Source organism: Daphnia pulicaria, chromosome 10, assembly GCF_021234035.1.
Source record: "Daphnia pulicaria isolate SC F1-1A chromosome 10, SC_F0-13Bv2, whole genome shotgun sequence".
Lineage (NCBI taxonomy): Eukaryota > Metazoa > Arthropoda > Branchiopoda > Diplostraca > Daphniidae > Daphnia > Daphnia pulicaria.
The window spans coordinates 6,785,114-6,809,141 of NC_060922.1; the positions used below are offsets into that span (position 1 = coordinate 6,785,114).

At 45.1% G+C, this 24,028-nt stretch overlaps 1 protein-coding gene across 2 annotated transcripts; it reads right to left on the reverse strand.

The window, feature by feature from the left end:
* Positions 1 to 14,707: 14,707 nt before the first annotated feature.
* On the reverse strand, positions 14,708 to 23,542 carry LOC124314664 (T-box transcription factor TBX20-like). 2 transcript variants are annotated; one of them, XR_006911285.1, is made up of 7 exons: positions 22,064 to 23,542; positions 21,509 to 21,995; positions 19,390 to 19,825; positions 17,888 to 18,052; positions 17,583 to 17,659; positions 15,164 to 16,162; positions 14,926 to 14,937 (listed from the first exon to the last, which is right to left on the reverse strand). XR_006911285.1 is itself a non-coding variant. In XM_046779939.1 (6 exons), the coding sequence occupies exons 1-6, from the start codon at positions 22,293 to 22,295 to the stop codon at positions 15,331 to 15,333; spliced, it is 2,229 nt and encodes a 742-aa protein (XP_046635895.1). In that variant the 5' UTR covers positions 22,296 to 23,111; the 3' UTR covers positions 14,708 to 15,330. The 2 variants fall into 2 exon arrangements, 1 of the variants encoding a protein (XP_046635895.1); XM_046779939.1 differs by having other exon boundaries at positions 14,708 to 16,162; positions 22,064 to 23,111.
* Positions 23,543 to 24,028: the final 486 nt, after the last annotated feature.

Genomic DNA, 24,028 nt, shown 5'->3' on the forward strand with positions numbered 1-24,028 from the left:
TTTTGGATCTCAACATCTTAACGCCATTATTATGTTCAATACTTAGGCCCATATAAAGTTACAAGCATAACTTAGAGCAAATCAAAGTTTCACTAAGTTTAGAAATATGAATGTTTAGAAACAAAGTTATAAAACAGTTTTGGTTCGTTCATTGATTGTTATGTGAATGAAACCAATTTATTTGCCGTTCATTTCTTGGTTAGTTTCTGACGGGGACTATTTACGATAACGGCAAAACAATATCTGGACAAACTAAAAGTTGAAAATGCGTCAAATTTATGTTGACGGTTTTTCTCGTGGTCAATATAGGCTCCTGATAGGATTTCCGCCGTATTATACTTATACCGCCAAGCGCCAACGCCTACCGACCAAATTATAGCGTGAAGGGTATAGGGGCCTATACAGTCGGGCAGGAGACAAAAGGGGGAAAGCCAGGCACTGTGAGAGGATATCATGCAATCAGTCCCCATTTCCCTTTGCTGCATTAGCTCCAAAAGCTAAGTCAACACGATTGCATGGGTCACGTTTTGTCAGTTGTTGGGGGCCGCAAATAACGATCACCACTGCCAACGCTACAATTCGCTATGCTTTCAGATCCAATGCGTTAAAAACCACCAAATCCAACAGTCTGCCTTTCCGTTCAAGCTGAAGGAACCGAAAGAAATACTGTATTTATCATTCCAATTTTATAAATAAAATTTACTTAACTACCCAGTCTATTTTGATTTTCGATCAAACAATGAGGCCTAAATAGTAAATAATCATTTCGTTTTGTTCCAACTGTTTTTCTCCTACACACATGTCACAAAGCATACAGGCCTATCTTACAATTTTCTTATTTCTATTTTTTCTTATTAATTTAAAAACAAGATTGGTGTTCGAAAATTTAGTCCAATAAAGGTCCTATCGTTTTGATTTAAGAAGAAGAAAATGTGAATTACATTGCAGATTTTACTTTTCCAACTCTTGGGTAAAAGAAATAAGACCAAGGAAGTGGCCGTATGAAATCTCCTCGAATAATCAAATCAGGATAGTACAAGTAGTACGGCGAGGCTGAAAACAGTTTCGCATTTATGTGGAGAGTTTTGATTGAATCCAAGCGTCACGTAGTCAGCCGGAGCGGAGGATCTTCTCTCGTTCCAGTATATTATGCGCAAGAAAGTCATTGGAGAGATGGGTATCAGCAACTGAGCAAAGGCGGTACGTATACTATAGCAGAGCAGAGCAGTGGGGGGATCAACGAGAGTTTCACTGATCTATATATATGCTAATAAAGTGTTGAGCATGACTGCCGCGTACCGCCTACATCAAACTGACGGTGGTAAGTTGAAATGCAAATTGCTTGAGCGACGATGAGGAAACTGGGGACGGAAAAACACGACCAGCCAGCCAGCCAGCCAGCAGCAGTGTTTCTTCATATAGCCCATCTAAATGGTTCCATTTACTTTTTTTATTCTCTTGTCGACTTTTGCTGGATTATTCGGGATTTCACGTTGCCAGGATATTCGCGTGTACACATCCCCTCGACAGCTAGATGGCTCCGATCTACTGTGCTGCCCAGTAACGCGCAAGAGCCCTGGGAGTTGGGGGACCCAGCAGCAGAGTGAACGAAACGATCTATATCCCCGAGGGTAATTTCACTTGGTAAATCTGTTCAGTTAGTTTCATCCGACCCCCACTCTCTGGCTGCTTCTTCTCCCTCCTCTTGTTCCATCAGCAGAGACTTTTACGAGCCTCCTCCTCTTGGGTGCTGTGTGCCGAAGCTCACGAGAATACAGACGATACATATTATGGTGTTGTTATAATATAAGTAAACGACACGCAACACAGCGGGTCCATTTCACGCCAATTGGCTCCGGAAACGCTTTTATCACAAATGATTCTAGACTACTGTAGCCTACATGGCGTTTGCTGTTGTTCTTATTTCACAGCATTTGTCTCAAATATTCTCGGAGGGTAGCGGCGTAAAAATCTAAAATCTCTTTCCATTTCATCGCAATCAAAAGAAAGTGACGGAAGTTGAATGATCGCTTTCACGTCGTCGGTAAAAGCCTTGTAAACATCAAAATCTGTCTAAATTCTTATTCCAGCAGTGTTGGGATTTGTCAAGGCTTCGACTGTTCCGTCGAAACAATTCTCAGCCGAGCCGGCCGAGCGGTCCGGCTTGTGACTCTTCTCGTGATGGTATGACTAGATAAATCGATTAGTAATATCCATATACAGGGGTTTTTTTTGGGGATGGCTATCAGGGTGAGCAATAGGAATGACGAGGAGCGGAAACTCTGCGGAGGAGGTCATACGTGCATTGTCAGAGAAAAAGAAAAAGAGAAAAAACTTTGTGGAATCCTGACGTGTCGATTCTGATGAACAGATACGATAAGCCTACTCTTTTTTAGACAGACACTACTATGCAAGCATGTAGCAGCAGCCAAACCTTCTCTAAACTCTGGAGAGAAAAAAACATGACCCATCGAAAAGAGCTCTAGCGATGATGAATGCCCCCCTTCGATGTGTCAACCCGCCAGCATCTTTCCGCCAGCAACACCAACTTCGGCAGCTAAAAGTCCGCTGCTCCTGCTCACGGGGGCCATACTTCATATGTAGACCCTATGGGCTATATCAATTCTAATTGAATTCCATTCATGCGTGCGCTGTGCAGCTGGGGAAACATAAACGCGCCACTTATTCAAACGCTGGCTGACATTCCCGCGCACAGAATGTATTTGAATATTTGACGCATAGCACGCAGCACTATAGCTGCTGCGCGTTAGATTTGCAGTTCAAGCGAGTTATTATGATGTTGTTACGACGCCCATCAACAGCTGATCTTTCGCAAGTCGACAGCACTGTGGCAATCGCCTCGGTTATACTCGTGAAATAAGAACGCATTAAATAGAGTCGGTTGGAGAGGGTGGAGGCACTGGCTGCGCCATAAAAAGCGGCCAGCAACTTCATTACGTGGTTCGCTGAACTGCGATGATTGGTTTCCTTCTGGACCCCCCCAAAACCCATCTGCTGGTCATTTCACGTTACACGATCGCCTTATATCCTCCCACTTGCTAACTCGAAGGCTTTTTTTACGTATTTGCTGGGCATATAGCCTAGTCCTTGTTGTATACACCCCGCACTACTTGCGTAAGATTATTTTCTCCAAGTTTCTCATCTTACAACATGAGCAGCAGATCCCGGAAAGGCCATCAATTCTTGGCCACATAGCAACAACTTTCCTGATGTAACAGTTGCGTAATCCTTTTCCAGCCTTGTTATACTTTGACTCAATTAAGCCATGGCCATCAATCGATTTCCTAAAATCGACTTAAGAAAAATGTATAACGAAAATTAAATGTCGATGCTGAATACGTTCATTTTTAATAAATCCGTTCGTTATTCCTTTCGCAATCAAAAAATTCAGATACACACAGCCGAAACGCGATAACAAAGTTTAGATAATTTTGAGCTTATTTATCCCTATACATATCTCATGCTAAGGATGTTTATGTGTTCAAACAAGTTGCATGTAAAGGGGTCTGAGCAGCACCTGTACAGTTTTGTATGGAGGTCGCTCCAGTGATAAACTCGCTCGTCTGCTGGCAGCAGCAGCAAAAGAAAGTCAAAGAAAGTAAAGTGACTTGAACACAGCCTGTAAAAACACGTATCGGATTGTTGTACACATCCATCAAGATATACATATAGCCGTAGGAATCCCATCAGATAGGGGGCCCTAGATAGCGTACGTACGTACTGTGTGTGTGTATATCTACGGCCTGCGGCCGGCTCTGCCGCGTATTATTATCGAATTGGAAAGGGAGAAAATCTATCCGAGTTAAACGAGAGAAAGAGATTTGTGTCCCGTTTTTCTTATTCCTTGCCCTTTCGCATCCACACACACACACAACTGATAATAAGAAAAAGAGGTCCGTTGCTGGCATCAGTCGGACGGCATTCGATGATATTCATCGAGGATTTGGCCCGCGCGAGCTCACCTTGTCGACTCGGCACCTTCTCGTTTGCTGACGGTGAGCAAGTCAGTCACCTGTCAACCTGTCAGAAAGAGAAACTTATCATCTTGTATGTACATGTGTTAGCCCCACGGACAACACTTATACTACAGGGGGAAAATGGCCGACTATCGCCTTGGCGTACGGTCAATTCCGGCTGTTTGCCTCTTGGCTCTGACTGCTGGCTACTTTTTCTTGATGCTCTGCTCTGTGCAGCAGAGGCGATACGATGCGTCGACTTGCACTGCACCCGATCTTTCAATCCGATAACCCGGCAAATAACTTCCATCAACTATCCACTATACATCGAGAGACTCACGGAGCTGTTTTTCCTTTTTTCTCTGTCTGGATCCTTTCTCTCTTTTATTCCATTTCATCTTTTATTTTTTCCCCCCATCCGCCTTTCTTCTTCCTCTTTTTTTGAGTTGAGCTTTTCTTTATTTCGGTGTCTCAAGAAAAATATTTTTCTGCCCTCCTCCTTTTCCACCCACCACCACAACACTATGCCATTCACAAAATGAAAAAGAAGAAGAAGAGTCGCCTATTATGTCTTGTTGTTCCGAGCCGCGACTAATACACGGACCACGGTGTGTGTGTGTGTTGTGCCCGTAGTTTCTTAATGTTCCGGAAGCTTTTTACTCTTGAACTTATCGGATATAGGCTTACATGTTTCAAGTGCTTACGCGCGCCTCTATTTTTATTAAAAAAGAACCCAAATAACACTTTCCGTCATACATGTCTCTATCTTTTAGCTCGAAAAGTATGTGTACCGGTAGTATACTTTTTTTTTTCAAATGGTTGTGATGAATGAGTTGTGCCATACCACTCAAGTGAGAACTTTGGAGGGGCGGGGGGGAGTACCAGTTAACGGGCAAAAGTCACGGCAGGGAATTGGAATTGAAATGATATGATGGGCCAATAAGGTTCGGTATACCGAAATATCATTTGATATTTTCGGTAATGACAATCTGCACTTTATATGGGCCGGATCTGTTGATCAAAATGGGGGTACTATTTGTCTTTTGTCCATAAAGAATGAGAAGTTGGCACTTTAGTCCTCCTATATAACACCAGCACTCTCCGCGAGAGTTATAGCAGACATCACGCCGGACCGGGCGACCTGAAGATGGTCAGTCCTTTTGTGTTACGTTACCGCCTCGCACGACCCTAGTGTTTTCTGTCACGCTCGCCTCACTCTGTAATTCATCAACAGTCAACTTTCTCGTTTATCAAAACAAATTGAAACCAAGATACTTTTCTTCCCGAGTGCATCTAGAAATATACCATTATTTACGCACATCCATCCGGACAAGAATGGTCATTTAGGAAGCGACACAGTTGAATACTTGAGCGAAACAGTTCATCTATACAACAAACGCAGCGCAGTGACGCACAATTTTGCTTACAGCGGACAGATTAATCCAAGTCGAAATAGTTTTGTCATTCTCGGGGAATTTTGGACGATCACGTTGGGCTGTATTATACCAACTGGCCAACAAAGGGCGTCGTCTTTCTTGGGTAATGATCCAATGTGCATTTGATATGGATCTGACGAGACAGTCGAAACCAATACCAGGAAAGAGGACGGCGCTGGAATAGCATAAATATTTATATCAAATGGGCAGCGTTCAATCTTTTAATGATGGTTGGGGTGAGTCGGTACACGAGCTCTGAGCTAGCTCCTCGTTTGGGTTGGTTTTGGTAGAAAGAAAAAAAGTGGTAGAAAGAGCGATGGTGTGAACACCGCGACAAGACAAGGGGGAAATTGTTCCATGATTATTGGATGAGGCCACTGTGTGTATGTGTGTGTGTCTAGCGTGTAAGTACATTACACACCGCCGTCGATATATATATATTATGTGGCACGGATGGGGGGGCTGATGGAACGGCCGTGGTAGCACCGTGTCACTGATTTATCAATGATTGTGTGACACAAGGCAATGGACGGCAGCAGCAGCAGCGGGCTCGGTCGCCCGTTGCCGGAGCTAATGGATGTTTCGCGGTCGGGCCAATCAGCCCGTTATAGGCTTCCTCTCTCTCTTTTTCCCCTACGCCCTTACAATCGGAGCCACGTCCATCCATCTTCGGTGATGGATTGGCAGTCAACTCCAACAAATCCGCACAGGTATTTACGGTCTCGACATGCTACCCAAGTATGCCTCCCCCCCCCCCCCCCCTACACATTGTGTTATCACGGCAGCAACAACAAGCTTCTTGTGGGATCTCGACAAGGCTCTTGAGTCTGGTAGTTCATGAATCTATACGGCTAATAAGAATAAAAATAAGTAACCCCCAGTGTTACATCAGCCGACCGATCGTCTTCCAAAACCCATAAAACCGATCCCGAAAATTTCGCTTCCTATAAAAGTAGACAAGTTTATAAAAATCGCTACAATGAAGAATGGCGTCGTATAAGATGGTTGACACGGGCTGGCCCTCAACCCGCCTATATAAAGAACATTTATCTGCTGGGTTTTAACGTTGAAGATTGGCTTGGTTGGAAAACAAATTCTGTGGCGCGCATATAGCTCACCGAAATCGAAAATTTATGAAAAAGAAAAGGCATCAGCCGAGTTAGGAGCTACTATACATAGGGATGTATAGATTCATATCGGTGTGCAGCATATACGGGCCGGTGTTAAAGGTCACGCGCCTGCCCTAGACCAGCTGCGCATTTCTATGTCGTTTTTTTGGCTTGGCTTGTCTTGTTTCTTTCTCACTGGGCTCTCGTCGAATAGCTGCTGGGAGGGCGCCAGTCGACCTCACGCAGCTTCCTCGTCGTTTGCTGCCACGTACAAGTAACAACGCCCCCTCGTCGTGACACTCTATTGTGTTGGTGGGCAGGAGACCCATACGGCACGGCCTCCATTCTCCAGCAACTATTTATCTCTTTTCTTAAAAGAAGAAGAAGGAAAACCTTAAACTAGTAGAATAAAGTATCGCATAGTAAAGAAACAAAAAAAGGGGGAAGCAACAGTACGACACGTGGTATAATATACGTACTACGTACGGTATACTGTACAACAGAGGAGCACATGAACTAAACTATGAGCTGCTGCTGCTTTGGCTCTTTTCTGAGAGGGCGGTGAGCCTCTATTGTGGCTGAAGAGGATCGGCCAGCAAAGAATAAGAAAGACACTCCACTCAAGAGTTTGTGTGTAAACACACATTCATCGCAATGGATCAGTTTATAGGTCTGCTTCCTATTGTCGAGTATTGAACAGTATCGAGTCTTTCCCTATTCTTCCAGCTCTCCCATTCACTGAATTGTATAATGCATCGCTTTGAATTTTGGGCCGTGTTTGAATAGCTTGGATGTAATAAGAGTTGGTCAAATCAATAAATCGCCTATTATTATGCTCAGTTACTATTGGACTCTTTGCTGTAATAATAATACCTTGGCTTTTCAGCTGCGAGACTGATCTCCCTTTGATAAGCCTCAGTGCCCATGAAAAGGTCATTTTCATAAGCGTACAACTTGTATACATGTCTGGCATACGATTTGTGTCGGCAGGCCCCTTTTGCTGGTCAAAACATTTTCTAGTACTTTTTGTTTGAAGTGTTTAAAGTTAAATACTTTTGAATTTGACAAAACACGGCCAGCTGATCTGCAAACGACTTATTTAATGAACCCTTAATGAGTAAAAACAAACGGGCGAGAGAAAACAACTGCCTAGCTCTTGAATAATCCTACTCCCTACTATTACACAATTAATAATCAAATCCACCAAACAGTTCAAAAGAAAGAATAAAGATAAATATTCGTCCTACCTTTAAGCCTGGGAAATCCACAGCCAGGCATCCTGAAGCGCTTCATCGGGCCGTAGAAGAGAAGAGTTGAATCCACCAGGCAGGGTATAGGGAAAGAATGTCTTCGTGAATACACCCACACTCACATGGGTATACACGAGGACAGTCTAAGGGATTCAAAGAAAGGGGAAGAATGCGACCAACATATCTGTAGTTTCGCCAATCAATAGGGATGCTGTTTATCTAAATTAAAAATAGAAAATGGGTTACGAAAATTATTTGCAGAAACAATAAGGGAAAGAAGTTGAAAATGAGACAGTGTAGGTAAACAATAATTGTTAATAAACAGGAGAATGTAAGGTGTCCATGTAATGTACTGAATTTCTGCAATGTGTCATTTAATATATAGCAGATGTAACAGGTTAATAAAAGTAATGAAAATCTTACCGATGATATGTTGCTGACAATGACAAGACTTGTGAGAGTGCTGCTGACATGCAGCACAAGTAAAACTTGCATATAGTCTTGTGGTTATGATGGCTGGCTCTGGTCTAAGATCTGAACAAAAGAAAAAGTTACATTTTTTAGTGCGAACAAACTGCCATGCATTGACTTGGGGCTTACAGTATAAATGCTAGTCAGCTGTAGGAATTAACATTTCACATCTTTGTAACAGGGTTTATCTTCTAATTAAGCACCCACAATAAATCTATTTGTATTCCTAGTTTTGTATTTACCTGCCAAACAGCATGGAGTGTTTATTTAGCTAATATTCTATGAAGAGAAGCAACCAGAGTTGACACGACGTCCAAACTTTTATAATTCAAATTTGCTATTATTCATGCAGCCACGTTTCCGAAAAATTGTTCTTCCGTTTTCTTTAGAACCTTCAACTTTGTCTCTTTTACGAAAGTACGAAACTGAGAAACAAAACCAAAGCAGACGACACTATCTTTTATTCGTGCTGCGCGCCAAATTAACGAAAATTTAGATATCGATAGTAATAATAAAAAATTGGAAACTATATTGAAAATTGAACCCGCAGATAATTACTTTAAGACCGAATTCGCCACAATAAGACCCTTCAGGACCCCCCCTCCCTTAAAAGCCAAAAGGGAATAATGAACTTTAACGGTGTGATCCCGTATTTGTGTGTGAAAAATGTTGTTTTGACTTTTGTATCTGCGGTTGGGAATGAGAAAAGAAAGACATTGAAATGCAGTAGGTTGAGTTTCTAAAAGTTTCCCCACACAAAGTTCAAACGTCAGCCTTTATATTCGGTTTATACTACCGTAACCAATCAGGTTCATTCATCAACCGAGACTGTGTGTATAGTTTATATATAAACGAATCCTCCACACAGCAGCAGCGGCATGAATGAGTCCCCGAAAAATCTCTGGTACATATAATCATCTCAATGAAGGGCTGCTCATCTTTCTGAAAGGAGGATGCAGCTGAGAAATGGAAACACAAAAAAATGGACGAGCGAAATGGCTTTGAAGTAACTGACGGCCGCACGTGCCGGCAACACCAAAAAGTTCGTGTGTTGTCCGCCCTTTCCGTCATCTCACGTCTCTCTTATGTGTAACATTTAAATATTTTTGTGAATGACTTTTTTTTTGTCGAAAAGGGTGGAGAGGGAAAAAAAAGGAGCGTCCTAAATCAACACGTGACGACGCTGTCAAATGAGTTTAGCCTCGTCTATTTACTCCGTCACTCTCAACTCTTGTGCGTGCTATAGAATATAGGCTAGACTTTTTTTTATCCCGACTGCTGCGTGTTTTCCTTTCTTTAATTCTTTTTGGCTTTTTGCTTGGCTCTCGTCTTGTTATATTAGGTTCGTACATACATGTTTATCTCCCTTTTTATTTTGTTTTGTCTTGGTTTGTTTGCTGTACTTTTTAGAGACGACGACATAAATACATATATAACTCTCGCCAGGAATGAATGGAACTCGGTCGTGAGTTGCGGCGGTGGCGAGAGGCAGTGCAGAGCGGAGAGACTAGCGACGCGCTCATCATTTTTTGAATGGGCGCCAGCTCTCAGTCTTTTTTCCATACTGTAGCGTAGTTCTTTTGGTTCTTTTGAAATATATCGCAAAGCGCCTAGCTGCGTGTCAAAACAAACACACTTTCAAAAGAGACAACGAAGCTTAACGAGTAACAACGCGCATTCATTACATTGTAATTATTCATTTCTATCTACCTTCACCAAGTTGCAAATTTATACTTTTTGAAAACTGTTCAAAAAAATGTCGTCGTCATCCATCATTAGAATTGACCGCGCGTAATACAAAGCCGACGTGTGTGCTGATTAATTATCTCACGGATGATTGGAGGGAATAAACGCGTCATTTCCAATTCTGAGCTTCGAGCTATAAATGGAGCTGAAAAATCAATTCTATTTCAAAAAATGAAAAAAAGTAGTAAAATATAAAAGACAATCTGCTGTCGTTGGAATTTGTTTGGGTCTCATCTGATGCGCGAAGAAACTTTCCAGTTGATTTCACCCTTCGCTCTTGATATAGATAATGAATTTTGGACGTCAAAGCAAAAGGTGTACTACATACAAGACACGCTCACGCGCTTTTACATATTCCAACTGTCTCTTGTATGTGTTTGTTTCTCTTATATATCTTTGATGTTTTGGTTGTTGTTGTTGCTGGTTTTTGTTTTTCGGAATATTAGATTAGCCCACATAAATCAGATGGGATGATTTACACGTCCGCTGCTCCAGGAGTGGATGATGTGTATCCCGGAGCCAAAATAACAAAAAACAAAAAAGGTGACTGGTGGTAGTGCGATGGCTTTTGATTAACGAACGTCAAAATTGTTTCAGAGAGAGCGGGACGATGGTTATATAGGAAACAAACCCAAAAGGAGATGCGAAGGAAAACGAGTCGGTGCAATTCTAAATAATGGCCCCGCCAGCAGCAGCTGCCCATCACTTATATTTATTAGACACGTATGTATACATATGGGAGCTAGAAGAGTTAGCAATGAAGATGGTGCTGGACAGGTTATTCTTTAAGGCTGTGTGTGTTGGCAATATGGCAGAGACATGCCTCGATGACGGTCGGTGCTGGGGAACGTCGTCGGGCCGAGGCGAGAGAGAGTGAGACGGCGCGCTAGTTTGACGACATGCGACCAGCGACGTGCCAAAGTCAGCAGCACCAGCAGCAGCCAGTCACACATATCCAATGCTGCACACCCAAAACTCCTACATTTATATTTATACATGCATATGCACACACCACCCACACACACGGGGCGCATATATAAATATAGGCGAGAGAGAGAGAGAGAAGAATGTCTATCCCCTCATCTATCCACCCCACACATATATAGATCTACTGTCGCCATTCTTTTCTCGTATTTTCTCTTTTTTTCTTTTGCCTGTCTTGATTTCTTTCTTCCTTTTCAGAGAGATATGTAATTAGGAATCGTTTGTCTGTCATCGCGCGACTAACGACCGCACGCCAGTCTCAGCAGCAGTTGCGAGACTTTTTGTTTCTTCTTCTCAACTCGACTAGCTGCGCTGCTGTCTCTCTTTTCCTTGAATTGTTTTCTATATGTGGGCGCGACTATACGAGCGAGATAGTGAGAGGAGGTCGTAATCAGCCAACATACAGAGAGTTCGTTAGCGACGACGGCAGAGCACAGGGTGAGTGAGTATATAGACTAGGATAGCAGATAAGACAGAAAGACGCGGGCCCAGTTTCAGGAAGATGTCGTTCAACAACTTTGGCAGTTTCCTTTTTTATCAATGACACCAGCACCATCTCATCCCTCGGCAAAAGTCTCGGCTTGGCTTCCTATGAAATTGTTTTAGGCTCATCCTTCAATCTTACCACCACCAATAATATTTGGATATCCCGAAATATCTTAATCTTCTTATATTTTTGACATGCTCAATAATTGTCGTTTGCGCATCTATAGACACGAACGGTGTGTTATGTGACGTCATTCGACAGTTTGCCTATCTGTTGGATTGTCTCTAATCTCCAGACATTCTATTATACGGCCAGCCAGCAGCAGGTTTTGGCCATTATCCATCCGAGTTGGAACGAGCAGATAGAACGGCGTGACTCGTTGATGTGGACCAAATCGGGGAACGACACTGTTCGGGACCCATAATTCACATTCATCCCCGCATATTTCCTTTCAATAATTTTTTTTTTTTTTATTTATTTCGGTGAGTCTAAAATCACAAGGTGCTGGGGCCGTGCTGTGGGTGGCGCTTCTTGGGCGGCGGCGGCTGTCGACGTCGTCTCTCTCCCCATGTTTCCTTTTCCATGCACATGTTAGACGTGAGAGAGATGCTGAATGCCGCAGTGTATAGTATATCTATCCCTCTCTCATACTTGGTAAGTTAGTATAGCATATAGCAGCACTGGCTATGCAACATACATCAGCAGGATGGCCATAGTGGGGAGGAAGCGAACAGGCCAAAATGAGAGGGGACGGCGTGAGCGTGACAAAATATGCGCGCGTCACGCTTGACAAAGAGTGTCAAGACTCGACGACCGCCGACCGACCGCCGACGTCTAAGCCACACACACACATCGGGTGCTATATTTACATAGTTATTCTTTGGTTATTCCGATATAGCCAGAACGAGCGCGACACGAACGCTTTTCGTCCGTGGCGTTCATGTCTGAATACCAAGCTGCGTGTGTATTGCTCCTGCTCCTGCTGCCGGTGCTGCTTACACATACATATACGTGTATTTGTTTCTGTTACAGCATTTTCATTTGTATTTTTCTTTCTTTTTTAGAAAAAAGAAGTCGGGCTCGGATGACTTCCGGAGTTGTGAGCGCCAGCAGCTTCCGCCTCCCTTGGCGCTATTAAAGATCATTAGTGTGTGCTGCTGGAAGGAGGGTTGACCGAGTGTGCTATACGAACCAAAGTGGCTGCTCATACACTCCCCCCGAAAGAAACAAACAAGCTCACAAATAGACAAGGCGACATATAACAATAGATGAGATGATTTCACTCTCCTCAATAATCATGGCCAAGGTGTATATAATACAATCAACACCGGCGCTGGCAGCAGCTCAGTCATCTAATATCACACGGACATTCGTGTGGTCTACCAAATAGCCGAGCTATTATCTATAGAATATTATAAGAGAGAACTGCTGGGTGCATCAGTGTCGATCTCACCACATCTATCGCTATTATGTATACATCCTAGTCTATACGCTGCTTGGCTGTATACAAGGCTGAACTACAATAGTACCTACAAAAGAGTTGTAATGAGACTGGACGAGCTGCTTTATTGAGTGGTGATGAGTTGATTGTCTGCTGTTTCCCTTGTTGTTGTTGTTGTTGTTGTTGTGAGAGAGCAAAAGGGGAAACCATTAAGACTGGGGGAAGAAAAAAGGCCGCACTCATCGTCAATGGATACCGCAAAGTTCTCTGGTGAAAGTTTACACCATTAAATAGACTTGATAGATTTTCATTTCTTCTTCTTCTACTGTCTCTGCTTTTGTTGTTGTTGTTGTCGATCAGAGCGGGCTGTTGCGTCTGTTGTAATGTGCTTGCTGTAATATAATAGAGACCGACTATATTTAGAGTGTGTGGTACATAGTACAAACTGCCTGTCAGTGTTTACTGGATAGTACGGTGTGCCATTGCACCGGATGAGAGCCGATCCCAGCAGCCAAGAGCTCTCTCTAGCTCTACCTTTTCCCCCTTGTGTTAGTAACAATACTCACTCTAATTGGCACCCGGAGCTAGACGCGGAAGAAAAGACGAGAGAGAAATTGAAGTAATTGATTGGTTGCTGGGAATAAGGTGTTTTTTCGCCGGCTGGGTTGGGTGCTGCAGGCGCTGGAATATAAGAAGTTGGGGTGTCGGATTCATCGCGCGATATCGCTTAGGCGGTGAATCAGCTGGAAATTATTTCGCGCCCACAAATGACAGTCTATTTCGATATATAATAATACTTGTGGTTTGTTGTTGTTGTTATTTATATTCAACACAAGAGCGCCCATCGGAAAATCGTAGAAATGCCGGCACATCACAATGGCTGAGCTGCGCTCGCGACTCGACACAATAGCCGGGTTAATTGTGATACGCCATCGCGCTTACATTCCCTACCGTATAGAGCTAGCTAGGCTCTGTATATAGCTACAGACGTGTGTACATTTATGTGTACACACATCGATATAATCTATAAGCTAGTACATGTTGAATTCAAGCGCGAGTCTGACTTTGTCATCTGGGCGTATATTCTCTTTTGAAATGTGTAATTCCATGCATTCACCGCTTATCTGGACGTAATATCTCGAACCCAACCCAATTTGTGAGATCACAATAAATGCACACGGCAATGTCTAAAGCATCGGCTTTCATGCGTAGTTTATCGGTGACTCCCTTTATTTCTTCTAGAATTATAAAGAGACTTCCTATTACATCATTTCTCCGGGGGTAATACATTTTGATCCAAGTGATTTATTTAGTCTCTGGTATTTGTTACACAATCAAGCGCCTATTATTGCAGAATGCAGATAGGAATCAAACTCCATAAAATGTCTTGATTTCGATTTACGAGAGCAGCAGCGTGACTATGGGAAACAATTACATCTCAATCCCCTTTAGGTTTCTCGTAATAACAATCTCATTTTTCGTTGTTGTGGGAGTGTACGCGGCAATCACCTGAAAATGGTGTATGTATAGTAATACGTGTGGTTGAAAAAATTTCCAAGTTTCACTTGGCTAATGGCGCCTGATACCTGACGACCCCCAAAGTGCCGTTCTGGTACGCCAAAGCTATTGAAAAGAATAACAATTCAACCACCCGCAGTATAGAAAGTTATGTCTTGTACACCAAAGTATCTAATAGTAGACCTGACTGATAAAATAAAAATAGCTTTTGTTTAATGCACTGTGGTGAATTTTCTGTCGAAAAATGTTTTCCGATTTCTTTTTATTGGAATAAAGAACATTAAAACGAACCATTTAGTGTGTATAAAGTATATAATAAGGACTGTACAGGCGCGACAAGGGGAGAAAAAGCCGAAACAATTCGAGCGGAAGGCGAACGAACCAAATTATGTGAACTGATTTTACAAGAGAAAAGGGAGAAAAGAAAAAGGGGGGGGGGGAGGAGGAAGCACCACATTTCTGGAGAGACAAAATATACGCCAAACCGACGAACAAGATCAAAATGCGACGAGAAAAAACTCTCTATTATATACTTAGTTAAACTGTGTACGTATCAACATGAAGAATTGTCTATAACAACAAAATGAAAAGGACGAAACCATTAACGAATCAACACTGCAAATAGTTTTAGTGTCGGGATAATCATACTAACGCCAATAAGAAATGGGGGAAATGAATAAATAAACAACCAATAATCGGCAGGTGGAAGACCCAAACGAGTGAGAAAAACAAAAAGAATCAAACAAAAATCAAAAGAAAAATTCAATGACGAGCACAAGCGGCTGGGTCGAGAAAAGACGATCGACAATCCACACATGTGCGTCAGGTGACGTTATGTTCTGCTGCAGAAGACGAATGTCAGCTTGTTTGTTCATCTGTGATATGAATTTGTAATGTCGCCCATGTCCCGTTCATTTATCGAAAATCAGTTTAGAACCGGCCGGAGCAGGTGAGCGTTCCGACGGGTCAGCAGCATCCGAGTTGCTGCTGCTGCTGCCATGAGTCTTACTGCTGGCGATGGCCGGCGGATAGGGACTGAATCGGTGGCGGGAGTGAGATGGGTTGTGACCCTTCAAGATGCTGTTGGATGCTGTCTCAGCCCTCTCGCCGGACAGGCAAGGCAGGTGAGCGACGGACGAACCCGTGACAGTCGCCGTAACCGAAGGCGGCGTGCTGGTGGTGGTGGTCATTGGACTTGGCTGTCGAGTCGACTGTGAAGGCGAGACCGACGCACTTGCATTCACGCTCGACTGCGACTGCTGCTGCTGCTGTAGGCCAGTCAATCCGGCACCGGGTAAACCTCCAAGTCCAAAGAGCCCCAGATGATTCAAACCGAATCCGGCAGCGGCGGCCAGCGTCCACTGCGACAGCAAATGGTGCGGGAACGGGATTGGCAGCATCTGCTGCTGCTGCTGATTGTTATTATTATTACCTCCGCCACCGTTGGCAGGTAATCCGGAAGTGGCCGACGGTGACGGCATCATCGGGTAACTGTTGGTGCGCTGCTGGATGGCGAACAAGTGCTGCTGGATGGTGGCCAGTGGCATGGGCGGCAGCCGAGGATTGTTCGAATGTTGCGGGTGGATAGGCCCCCCGAACGGATGCTGATTGTGCGGATGGTGGAGGCCGAGGCTTCGCATTTTTTCGCTGTTGAGGAATCCAGTGGCCGCTTCGAAGTCCGACACGTCTGGAAACATCCGCGACGGCGCTCGAATGTAATCCGCCATGCCGTCCATTCCGTCCCTACAACATTTTTACAAAATCACAATGGCAATCAATTTCCAGGCATTTCTGAACGCACAGGGTGTTAAATAAAGATAACTATACACACTCGGTCTTACATTCACGAATAAATAATAGGATTGCCTTTTCAATGAGGGCCAGAAGCAGAAGAAACGAATCAAACGAGCCGCCCTGGAATCAACCGAAATGGATGACGCTGTGTTTTTTTTGGTGTGATGATCACAAGATGTGCGACTTAATTACAGAGCGCAACGAAACCGACTGCCGCCTATCTACGTAGGTGATGTGTGCTCTTGGTTAGCGGGGTACGGTACTGTCTTATGAACTGACTTGGCGTGTCTCTCTTCTATATATTCCTATTCTCCACAACTTCAATAATTGAAAAGTTTGCCCAAGTCTTTTCCTTTTTCATTCCGTGATTTCGGGTTTGGCTGGAAAAAATTGATGAGCTGTTTCGTGTGTCGGCAATCTCGCCCAGCAGCAAACAAGGACACATCCCCGCATACTTGCAAAGCCATAGTCGTCTCATTTCGTTTTTTAAACTAGCTAATACACTGTTGGCCCAACGCTCTTCTTCTCCCCTCTCTCTCTTCACGCCGCCCGATTATCTAAATATAACATCATTCCAGACCTCCCGCGCCTTCCCATTTTTTCCCTTCTTCTTCTCGAGTCTATAAGCTCCACTTTTATTACACACATACGTACTCTAATGTGAAGAAGAACGCGTTTATATTGCTGTTTTGTTCCGTCCTTCCAAACAGCCCATCTCCGAGCCTTTCCAATTAATTGGACATTAGCAGAGCACCGTTCTTATTCCCACCTAGTATGTACACCCCCCCCCCCCAAAAAAGAATTGGATGTTAAAAAATTGTTGGTCGACTTGTGAACTCGTCTCGCACTGGACGCAAAGGTTTCACGCAGAGCGGCGGCAGGTGCTGTGGGTGCCGTTTCATGATAAAACTCCCGGCCCACATTGCCAAGATGTTGAAGCGTCGCCACCGCCGCCGCTTTATTACAACAGACGAAGGGGGAATCATCTACGCAACTATTTGGACGACGGGCTGTTGGCCGTTGGCGATCTGCATGCTAACAAGCATCCGTGTATAGTAATAACGCACCACCACCACCGTGTGGTTATTGGGCAGCAGTTATATGAGTGGCCGACCGGGCCTGCCCACGCGGCGACAGATAATGAATTGCTATCGTGTCGGATGGTCGTTAACTTGTGCCTATGAAATTTCTGTAGAGAGACCGTGAGCATTCCACTCACGGCACTCTCTTTAATCAGATATATCTGCCGTGCGTGTCTAATTCGTGGTTGTTTCTGGATTCACTTTTTGGAAAATGAGCTCAAGCAGATGATTCCCAGTCTAATGCTAGTTGCTGGACCCCTGGAAATCAAATCAATTTCAAAACTTACCGGTCGAAATCGCTGAGTCTGGAAGAATCGCGAAATCCCTTGGCGAACGGGTTGCTGTCAATTTTGAGTTTGGTTATCTGAAACGAGCAGCCCCAGCAGAAAATTTATGTACGTGAATCAATGTACTAGATGCGTGAGGAGAATATAGATATATGAACGTGTTATATACAACTGGTGACTTTGTCACTTTGTGAAACAAGGTGAAGATATCACATGATGTAAACAAGCCAAGCGGAAAAAGAATCGAAATCGGAATTTTTGTAACCGGTTTGGGTTTTTCTGTTGGTTTTTTCAATAGGACATACCAGCTGGTTTTGATAGGCAGTCACGGCGGTGAAAACCGTTTCGGGGAAGACGTAGGTACGGAATTGTTCACGCTCCAAGTCGACGATCGGCCGAGTCGTGTCGCCTTCCATCCGCCGGACGAGGTGCACTCGCGGTTGGTACCGATGCATCGAATTCAACACAATCTGTACGGGAGTAACAATTGACGTTTGGTTATGTGTTAGACTTTTGTGGAAATTTGGAATGATGCACAACGCCGGAAGTAGTCGATGCGGATGTCGTAAATTGGAGGGGGCCAACTATGCGGATGAGGTTGCAATTCTAATTTGTCACATCGAATAGGAGGAGGGATGCTGCCCATGTCGTCTTGTAAGAATGGGGGGGCTGCTGTGGGTGGGTTCAAAGGTTAAAGCTATACCCACGAGAGAGGATAGAGAGACCACCCGTGTCGAGAAGAAGCCCCAGCAGCAGCTCAGGGTGGGCCTATTTATATCCACCCACATCGTCCATATGCATATATAGACTAGAGTGTGTGTGTCGAGCATGGGGCTGGTGCGGAACTATGTACCCCATCTCCTTGTGCGGCCTCCGGTTAAAGAGACCAGCTCGTTATTTTCCGCTCACTTGCTGCTTTGCAATGTGTGTCCGGTCATCAACTTATCTCCTTTTCTCTTTTTCTTTCCTTCTGCTACGCTTAAGCGACGAGACTCTTTTTCTTTCTTTTTTCGTAGGAACTATACAAACGAGTGTACAGGCCCACGTCTAATGAGGTTCTTCGTTGAGCTCAAGTGACACTTCATCATCCGGCGTCTTTGGCTTGGAGCTGCGCGACACTCTCACCGTTGGAAATGGACAGAAACAGAATAAATGAGCGCGGGGGAAGCAAAGTGACACTGTACCAGGAGGAGGAGGGCTAACAGAGTCTTTTGCTCCTGCTGCTGCTCTTGTGGAGGAGGTAAGACAATTCCGGATGACGTGAGAGACACTTACAACTCGTACCGTCCGTTCCCGTCACCTTTTCTGTGCAATACACTCACGGCTTACGGACGAGGGGCGTCGCTTTTCCATCAGCCCCCACATGTTATGTGTATAGTACTGCGTTTCTTTCAAAGTCCATTGAAGCTATTAGGTTTCCGCGCCAAAGGATTCGTTTACAGTTCTTGGTAGGAATAGGATAGACCCCGCGTCGTGATATATTTACTAGCTGATGCACAAAAGGGATACAAACGGAGTGTGCCAGTCTGCGACTGTTCAACCCTCCCATTCTGACGTTCATCGCTCGATGAAATACAAAGCGACAATTCCCATTTGCTTTCTCCCCTTTCTCGCATTTCTAGCGCCATGCACCAGACTGACATTAACGGATTCGAGTTGCGCTGCTCGACGCACGTGCCTCATATCCAGCCCTTGACACTTTTATACCGGGGCGCGAAATTCAAAATGACTATTGCATTATTTCGATTTGTCGGCCTAATAATTCTTATTGATGCTGGATGTACAGAAGATGATGATTTAAGCATACCTGTCCTTGTTTGTCCATCTCGTTGTTGGTTAATTTGACTTTCTCGAAAGAGATGACTTGCTTGCGGAGTTGATCGGGAGTGAACGGCGAGTCGGGATGAGTGTAGAGACGGGCCGGGGCCGGCGGGTCGGCTTTACCGGCCACCAGCCACGAAGAGCGATGGTAGGCGTAGCGGTAGCGTTTGCTATCCACCGGCACAACGTCCAGCATGACGAAATAGCGCACTCGGCTCTGCTGCTGGCCAAGAGTCTGATGATGCTGCAAATGCAAGTTGTTGTTGTGCTGGAGGTGGTGGTGGTGGTGGTAGGCCAGCGGATGGTGCGGATGCGTCATCAGTAAATCACTGGCAGTGCGTTGCTGCTGCTGCTGGAGCTGCGAACTCTCGGCCATCAGCACCGCCCCGGAGAATGTGACTCGAACCGTCGGAAACATTCGCCTGTTTGGGTTCATGAAATCGTCCGAGAGATTTTAAAAGTCAGCGAGAGTTATGACAAGAAGATGAACAACATTTTTTAAAAGACAAACAAAAAAGCTTATGGTGTGTGGGCCGATAAAAGATGTTGGCCCCCACACGTCTAACACGCCCTGCTGTGCGTGTTCGGTCGTTGAAGCCAACGCATAGCCAGACGGAGGCAACCCACAACAAACAACGATAAGAGTCCGGGGCAAAGTTTCCCTTGGACTGTGCAGGTATGCCTGTGTGCCTGCTGTCAGTGCACATAAAAATACCCCCATATAGACACGGGCAGTTGACAGTGCGATCTGGGCATCGTGTCAAAATAGGTTGTAGATTATAAAGCCAAGCGACTCTGGCTCTGGAGATGATTCGAGTTTTTCTCGCAACTTTTGCTTCTTTTATGTCGGCACGAGCAGATGACGGGTTGATGCTGCTTCGGCATACTAGAGCAGATATTATATTCATAAACGTTGCACACACACAGCTCGCGCACTGGGCATAGTTTTCCCTGCCCCGAAAGTTATTTAAGCACCAATAAGAATCATAAAGCATCGAGAGAGTCATTCCAACCGGCCCTGGATGCTTGTTGGAATCGGCTGGAATGCCGTCATCCGGCAGAGGCCCCGGCAACGACAGTCATCTTTCAACAAGCGGAAATAGTCAGCAGCTATAGTGCACACAGGCTGAGAGAGCCTATGTTGCTGCTGTTGGCCTGTGTGCGTGTATAGCAGCCCGCCAGCAGCAGCTCTACACTTGTTGTCATCAAAGAGCCACACGCCCGCTCCCGCGTCGAGAGTTGCGTGCACAACGATCGTTTTTTTGTCTTTTCTTTTTTGGGGAGCCGTCGCCGAAATGTTGGAGGCGACAGTCAGACACACATCAGAGACGACGCCGTTGTCTACTCGTTAGCCGCTATGAACTTTGGTTGGTGTGAGACCTACCAGCACGCGCTTTGAAGCCTATCAATCATGGATAGATCATCGCCGCCGTAGCTGTTGGATCCTTGTGCTGGCAGTCTGGCACTCGGCCCCGAATACCTTCCTCCAGCCAGCCCGTCCAGGCTGCAATAGTCGCCTAGTCAGGTCGCGCATATAATACTATGTAGAAAATGCCAACTATTCGATCGACCACGCCATCCAAATCAAAGGAGAACAACAACAAGGAAAGACAATAGTCAACTCGATCCAAAACAAAAATATATAAAAACCCCGAGAATATCACGAATTGTTTTGATAAAACAAGATAAGAAGAAATGTAATTTGAAAATCTTGCCCCTCTGTAGTTATCCCGACCGGTTAGTCGTCGTCGTCGTCGTCTGCGCGGGGGGGGGGATCGTGGCGGAAGATAAGTGCGGATATCATTCCGGTTTGTTTGGTTTGCATCCATCTAACGACATTTTGATCGATCTGATATTCGCCGACCATTTCCCCCATCAGTCTCAATAAAATCGGTGACGCTTTGCACGCAGCACAAGATGATGGAATTGGAGAGATTGCTGGGCGTGTGCAGACGAGGGTGCGAAGGAGGAAAAGTTTTGGTGGGCAAAACAACCAACTCAATTGTAATAGTGTGGAATGTTCTTTTGTTTTGGGGTTCGACTGAAAGGTATGGACCTTGGGGTTTTGCAGAGTGATGGATGGCTATAACCAGGATATAACTGACCTGCCGGTTTTGGTGATGATCATCTCGGTGCCCAATTCGTTGAACTTATCCCACAATTCCTTGGTCTCCAGGTGGCAGTCGACGAGTTGCAGCTGCTCGCAGTTGCACTTGGGTTTGATTTGCGGATTGGAGCTGGACGAGGAGCCGCTCGAGCCGCTTCCGCTCGATTTACCACCAGATTTCTTGCCAGACTTTTTCTTCGACTTGACTGCACCCACCGGCGGCCCGCCGACGTCCTCCTCGTCCACCATCTCTTCTTTGTCCAGCACTTCATCTTCCTCGTCGTCGTCTTCCTCTTTGAACGAGCGCAGAGTCGAATGGCTCCCCTGGTGGCGGTGACGCTGCAGATGGACGGCGCCACCACTTTTGCCCGTCAGGTGAAGTGGCCCGTCGTCGTCAATGTCCTCGACGTCGATTTCGTGATCCGTCAGCGAAGACTCGACGTCTTCCTCCTCCACCGTGTCCTCCTTCATGGCTCTGTCTGAATCTGTTTTGGACGATTTATATTGACGTTAGTATTCGTTAGAAAATGGAATGAATGTTAATCGATTTTACCTGGCGATGGATCGACGGAGGAGCGGCGGATGCTTCTGGAAGGCGACGGCGAAAGCTCTTCCATGGCAAAGGGTCGGGATTCGTGAGTCACGTGATGTCCCATGATGGCGGCGATGGAGAAATTACCCTTTGACCTCGAGTGCTGGCCATGGATAAACTGTTGTTGTTGTTGTAGTGGTTGCTGTTGAATGGCGTTGCCACCAACATCATCACTGGCACTCACCGGCAGCATCTTGTAATCTCAAGATTTTTGCGGGGGGGAATTCGTCGTGTCTTTTTCACTTGCAAATTCAATTTCAATAAAACGATCGTCACATGCAACGAAACACGAAAACCAAAGGATCGATAAATCTGGCCGAATTGTAAACGGCAAATGCGAGCGAAGGTGTCGAAAGTTGAATGGAAAACTGCGACCCAAAATTCTGGCTGGAGTGAAAACGAAAAACAAAAGAAAACCAAAAAACGGGAGCGGGATTGAACGACGTGCAGAACTGACACGGCTACTGAGGCAGCCGAGACTGCTGAGCTGGAGCCGTCCGCGGGACCAACTCCGGGCGACTTTGGGAATAGGTGGTAAGGTTTGCCTTAGAAGAAAAGAGGGAGGGAAAGGAGGTGGTGGTGGGGAGAAAAGATTAGAGAATGGGGCGGGGCCGGCACAGGGAGGAGGAAATGAGCTGCGGTGGTGGGGGGAAGGTGACGGACGGTAGGTGGGCACGGGACTGGCATGGGAGGGGTTTGGCCGTCGACCAATCGGCAGCCCGACACGAGCAAGTGATGATGTGATAGGTCGATGCCACCGACGCGCCGCTCCAGCTGATGCTGAATGATGATGCTCGTCGCATTATCGCATCGGCCCCCACCATCGCTCCTCTTGTGACACACACGCACGGCCACTGCTGCTGCGCCACATAAACACAACTGGAATAGACTTCATCTCCGTTGATGTCTGCACACAAACACTTCTTCTTTTTTCTTCTCCTCTGCCGTCTGATAATGCTCCTTTGTCCGTTGCGGCCATGTGTGTGTGTCCCGTGTGGCCATGTGTGGATATTCACCGTCTCTTATATATTTATTCGTCGTCGCAGACACATTCCACAGCGGCGAACAGATGGCGCGCGTTGACGTTTGAATGGGTCAAGTGCCTTTGGTGTAACATCGTCGTTGGCTTGTGCTGCTGCTGGTATATATATTTAGACGAATATTCTACCGTTTTGGCACAGGCATAAAAGGAGATTCGTTTTCAATGTCGCGAGAAATTGAAAACCGCAGCTGATTTCTCCTCATCGTACGCCGGTCGGTGGTGTCTTGTGTGGGTTTTGGCTGTCTAAACGTGTGTGGTATTTGGATGGGTTCTCTTACTATGCGCCGCATTACTGCCTCTAAGGAAAGTTCTCATTCAGTCCGTCTGTTTATGTATAAACGGTTGACGTTTGGATGTCAATGCGGCCGTCAACTTGCTCTTTTGATCGCAGATGACCGATGACACCCCGTCGGATGGCAGCCATGAGAGAGAGAGGAACATCAACAGCAGCAGGCCACCCCCTTCCAAGGCTCCAGTCGCTATATCCTCGACCAAAATTCAAAGAAGAAAAGCAAACTCGAATTCAATAGTTTCCTATTCATCGCGTTGTGCTCGCTTTAAAATGCTTCGTGGCAGTTCAGTCATCAATGGCCCTGTTCAAAAAAAGAACCACACACAACAATGAAACTGTTTGCTGATTTTCTCTTTCATCTCGAAAACCGTTCACCATTTTTTCTTCTCTTTTTAAAAGGACCTGCAAATAAAGAGACTTGAGAAGAATAGATTGAAATAGAATACATTTGCAACCTATTAAATCTCGTATATCGTTCATCAATCTTTTAAGTTGATTTCATATACTAAATATCATTTGAAATTTAATGTCTTTTTGAAAAAAGGATGTAGTGTTATAAGATTAATTGAAACAAAACTAAATTTGACTAAAT

Coding starts and splice junctions, on each gene's coding strand:
- LOC124314664 (XM_046779939.1), bottom strand. CDS start 22,295: ATGCTGCCGGTGAGTGCCAGTGATGATGTTGGTGGCAACGCCATTCAA. Junction 21,996..22,063: donor CTCCGTCGATCCATCGCCAG/GTAAAATCGATT, acceptor CGTCCAAAACAG/ATTCAGACAGAGCCATGAAG. Junction 17,660..17,887: donor CTGCCTATCAAAACCAGCTG/GTATGTCCTATT, acceptor TGCTCGTTTCAG/ATAACCAAACTCAAAATTGA.